This window comes from Conger conger, chromosome 4 (genome assembly GCF_963514075.1).
Source record: "Conger conger chromosome 4, fConCon1.1, whole genome shotgun sequence".
Lineage (NCBI taxonomy): Eukaryota > Metazoa > Chordata > Actinopteri > Anguilliformes > Congridae > Conger > Conger conger.
Genome location: NC_083763.1, coordinates 3,972,970 through 3,977,969, shown reverse-complemented (window position 1 = coordinate 3,977,969; position 5,000 = coordinate 3,972,970). Strand labels below are relative to the sequence as shown.

Here is a 5,000-nt window from a genome sequence, read left to right as displayed (position 1 = left end):
GAGGAACCACACCTTCTGCCGTGAGTCTCTCCCGCCGGCTCTCCCAGCTGTGTATTCGCACGTCCGTTCGTTCCGTGCTCTCGGCGTTAGGAAATAAATGTCGGCGGTGCGCGGTCGTCTGTCACCCTTTGCTTTGTGTTTGGTCAGTGTTGTAAGTGTCAGTGACAATCAATTGTCTGTTAGCACAGGAAAAAAAGGTATGAAAAAGTGCCGAAAATGGCGCGACACTGGGGTGGTAACCTGTAGGAACACCTGCCATTGGTTCAATCAATTAGTACCCAAAGAACATAATTGTAAAAAGTGGGATATTTGCTCCTGAAAGAACAAAAATGTTACTTTTATTTCTGAGTGTGTACTGTTGTTTTGTCAATGTCTCTCAGCATCGTGTCAGCGGCAGTGTCTTCCAGTTGTCTGTTAGCGTTGTGTAGTGAGTTTCTGAGTGTTAGCGTTGTTTAGTGAGTGTCTCTGAGTGTTAGTGTTGTGAGTGTTAGCGTTGTGAGTGTCTGTTAGTGTTAGCGTTTTTTTGTCTGAGTGTTAGCTTTGTTTAGTGAGTGTCTCTGAGTGTTAGTGTTGTGAGTGTCTCTGAGTGTTAGCGTTGTGTAGTGAGTGTCTCTGAGTGTTAGCATTGTGTTGTGAGTGTCTCTCACCATTAGAATTTTATTGTGAGTATCTCTCAGTGTTAGCCTTAGCGTTGTCAGTGTCTCTCAGTGTTAGCGTTGTGTTGTCAGTGTCTCTCAGTGTTAGCATTGTCAGTGTCTCTCAGTGTTAGCGTTGTGTTGTCAGTGTCTCTCAGCGTTAGTGTTGTCAGTGTCTCTCAGCGTTGTGTTGTCAGTGTCTCTCAGCGTTAGTGTTGTCAGTGTCTCTCAGTGTTAGCATTGTCAGTGTCTCTCAGTGCTAGCATTATATTGTCAGTGTCTCTCAGCGTTGTGTTGTCAGTGTCTCTCAGTGTTATATTGTCAGTGTCTCTCAGTGTTAGCGTTATATTGTCAGTGTCTCTCAGCTTTAGCATTATATTGTCAGTGTCTCTCAGTGTTGTGTTGTCAGTGTCTCTCAGCGTTGTGTTGTCAGTGTCTCTCAGCGTCAGCGTTGTGTTGTCAGTGTCTCTCAGCGTTATATTGTCAGTGTCTCTCAGCGTTGTGTTGTCAGTGTCTCTCAGCGTTGTGTTGTCAGTGTCTCTCAGCGTTATATTGTCAGTGTCTCTCAGCGTTGTGTTGTCAGTGTCTCTCAGCGTTGTGTTGTCAGTGTCTCTCAGCGTTGTGTTGTCAGTGTCTCTCAGCGTTAGCGTTGTCAGTGTCTCTCAGCGTTGTGTTGTCAGTGTCTCTCAGCGTTGTGTTGTCAGTGTCTCTCAGCGTTGTGTTGTCAGTGTCTCTCAGCGTCAGCGTTGTGTTGTCAGTGTCTCTCAGCGTTGTGTTGTCAGTGTCTCTCAGCGTTATATTGTCAGTGTCTCTCAGCGTTAGCGTTGTGTTGTCAGTGTCTCTCAGCGTTGTGCTGTCAGTGTCTCTCAGCGTTGTGTTGTCAGTGTCTCTCAGCGTTAGCGTTAGCATTGTCAGTGTCTCTCAGCGTTGTGTTGTCAGTGTCTCTCAGCGTTGTGTTGTCAGTGTCTCTCAGCGTTCCCTCTCCTCCCCTCTCAGCGGTGCAGTGCTCGGGGGGCCAGGTGTACCAGGAGTGCGGGCGGCCGTGCGGGGGCTCCTGCTCCGACCTGCGGCTGGACTGGAGCTGCCCTCGCGACGCCCTCAGCTGTGTGCCGGGCTGCCAGTGCCCCCAGGGGCTGGCGCAGGACGACACGGGCCAGTGCGTGCCCGTGGGCATGTGCCCCTGCGTGCTGGGAGACGTCTTACACCAGCCGGGGGACGCCGTTCAGAACAACTGCAACACCTGGTAGGTCAACTAGTGGGTAAAGGGGCTTCACTGGGGCAGCCTGTAGCCTAGTGGCTAAGGTGCTACACTGGGGCAGCCTGTAGCCTAGTGGCTAAGGTGCTTGACTGGGGCAATCTGTAGCCTAGTGGCTAAGGTGCTATACTGGGGCCAGTCTATAGCCTAGTGGCTAAGGTGCTTGACTGGGACCTGCAAGGTCGGTGGTTCGATCCCGGGTGCAGCCACAATAAGATCGGCACAGCAGTTGGGCCCTTGAGCAAGGCCCTTAACCCTGCATTGCTCCAGGGGAGGATTGTCTCCTGCTTAGTCTAATCAACTGTGCGTCGCTCTGGATAAGAACGTCTGCCAAATGGCTTTAATGTAAAAAATGTAATGTAACTTGCTAAGGTGCTACACTGAGGTAGCCTGTAGCCTAGTGGTTAAGGTGCTATACTGAGGTAGCCTGTAGCCTAGTGGTTAAGGTGCTACACTGGGCCAGCCTACAGCCTAGTGGCGAAGGTGCTTGACTGGGACCTGGAATGTTGGTGGTTCAAGCCCCAGTGTAGCCACTGTACGATCAGTGCTGCTGTTGGGCCCTTGAGCATGGTACCTTAACCCAACATTGCTCCAGGGGTGATTGGCCCCTGCTTAGTCGAATCAACTGTAAGTCGCTTTGGGTGAAAAAACTCCCCAATGGGAAAAGATCTGGCCTATAGGTTGAGTTGGTAACAGTTCAGGTGTTAAACTAGCAGGTAAAGTAGAAAGTCCACATGGGATATAAATTATGCAAAGGAATGGCTCTAAAGGCTGATATATCAAATGTCACTTATTATGATTCACTCGACCCCAAAAGCAATTCTACCACATCTCCCTTTGTCTCTTATGATGAATATTAATGAGGAAAAAACCACACTGATAAAACGTGGGCAGCTATAATGAAAACTTCCATCCAAGTAGAAATGATTAAACCACTCAACAGAGACGTGTCCTGTAAGTACATGAAGCCCAGTGAATGGATACATTAAAAAAGAGAGAAAACGTGGAGAGGTGTGAATGAGATGATAAGTACAGTTATGCATTGTAATTTGCTAGTTGTGAGACAGCGTTCTGAGCCGATCCAACTGCCTTTGGGGCTCCTGATAGTTTTTTGACATCGGCTTGAATTTGTCAGGCGTGAGAGGTCTTGCGAGCAGATTTTGTGTTTTGATTACAGTCAGGACGTGATTCCGTTTATGACGTTTTTCTCATCTGGTCAGAAGCCAGTATAGCCTATTCCATGGATCATGGTTCTCAAGATATGGGAACTGCTGGTTTTCCACCCTCCTTTTACCTGGGAGTCAGGTGTGAAGACAGTCTGGCCAATCAGGAGCACTAATTGTTCAGCTAATTACGTGTGAAGAGAAGAAAACCAGGGCCGGATTTGGATTCGCGGTCCAGTCTATGCCATCATCCGATGCTATCATTGCCTCACCTCGCAGAGTGCGAGAGCTCATGACCACATCATAACCGTGAGAAAATCGTATAACGTACGCCCGCCCGCCAGCCCGGGCCTTGCAGGTGATTTACCGCACAGCTTCCGCCATAAATCCCCACCACAGCGCACCAAATTGATTCGATAAATTTCGGGGGCGAAAGTTGTCAGGATTGCATTTCGTTTACCGGAGCGTGTTGCTCCCGGTCTCTCCGTGCGGGTTTTGGCATTGAGAGATGGGGGGAGGGAGAAGCAGGGCCTGGCTGGGACGCACACGCAGGGCGCTCGCAGTGACAGTGTTTACGACCTCTCGGCGATAAGCGGCGAATGCCTTTATTGGCCCCGTGACCCCCGCGGCGGCTCGGAATCAGACACGGAGAGCGCTGGGCGCCGATAAGCACCACGCCATGACTCAGCAAAGTCTCTGACCTCAGGATTATGAGGACAAGGCTTTCTTGCTAGGGCTCTGCGTGTCGGCTAGACTCGGGCCTATGTGTAGGTTAGTCTGAGGCCCTGTATGTAGGTTAGACTCAGGCCTGTGTGTAGGTTTGACTTGGGCCTGTGTGCAGGTTAGACTCAGGCCTGTGTGCAGGTTAGACTCAGGCCTGTATGTAGGTTAAACTTGGGCCTGTGTGTAGGTTAGACTCAGGCCTGTGTGTGGGTTAGACTCAGGCCTATATGTAGGTTAAACTTGGGCCTGTGTGTGGGTTAGACTCAGGCCTATATGTAGGTTAAACTTGGGCCTGTGTGTAGGTTAGACTCGGGCCTGTGTGCAGGTTAGACTTGGAGCCTGTCTCCTGGGTTGAGTGCCATCTTTGTTTTCACAAGGGAACCTAAGATGCTTAAATTGAAATAATATTGGTTTTGGATTCAAATACTTTTCTGTGCTCCATTGATTGATCTTGCCTGGTGCATTTGAGCTTGCAATGAGGAGCGGATGGGCGGCGTTTACACTTTTGGGATCATTTAATTTGTTCCAAATACACCAGGCAAGCTTTGTCAAGTGCAGAAATGTATTTGAACCCAGAACAAATATTATTTAAAGTACCAGGTCTGAATTGCATATGTTGATAGTTGATATGTGTTCAGTTGACATTCATTTGTTCATTTGCTGTAATTTCTCTCTTTTTGTGCGACCGGTGGGTGTCTTATTGAGGTGGTTTGAGGGATCTGATGAAATCTCCCTATGGGCCTGCTCTGTCTCCTCAGGATAGGTTGATTTCATTGCATCTCTTTCCCCACACGTCAACGCTAAAGGGACTGGAATTAGGAGAAATCACAGTTTGGATGTCTGCATTGTCTGCATTGTGTGTGTGTGTGTGTGTATGTGTGTGTGTTTGAGAATGTCAGTGTGTGTGTGTGTGGGTGTGGGTGTGTGCATACATGCACTGTGTGTGTGTACATGTGTGTATATGTTTATGAGCATATGTGTGTTTGTGTGGGTTTCTGTACGTGCATTGCAGTCAACATCTGACTCTGACTCTCTAAGCTGGGAAATTCTGGCCTTCGCTGTGGTTTCAATGTCTTTATGGAAAGTAGAGGAGTACATTTTGTACCAGACCTGTTCCCCAGTGGCACACATTTATGGACTTGATGATTTAAGGTGTAAAACTTTTTCAGATTCCTGACGCAGATCAGATTAGATTTGGTAATATGGAGTTTGGATCTATCGACT

At 48.5% G+C, this 5,000-nt stretch overlaps 1 protein-coding gene across 1 annotated transcript in view; it reads left to right on the top strand.

The window, feature by feature from the left end:
• The window catches only part of sspo (SCO-spondin), a 129,333-nt gene that overhangs the window by 19,129 nt on the left and 105,204 nt on the right, over window positions 1-5,000 (top strand). The window contains 2 exon segments of the mRNA XM_061237735.1: window positions 1-20; window positions 1,632-1,878. The exon segment at window positions 1-20 is cut by the window's left edge and continues 146 nt beyond it. Coding sequence (XP_061093719.1) covers window positions 1-20; window positions 1,632-1,878 — 267 coding nt within the window.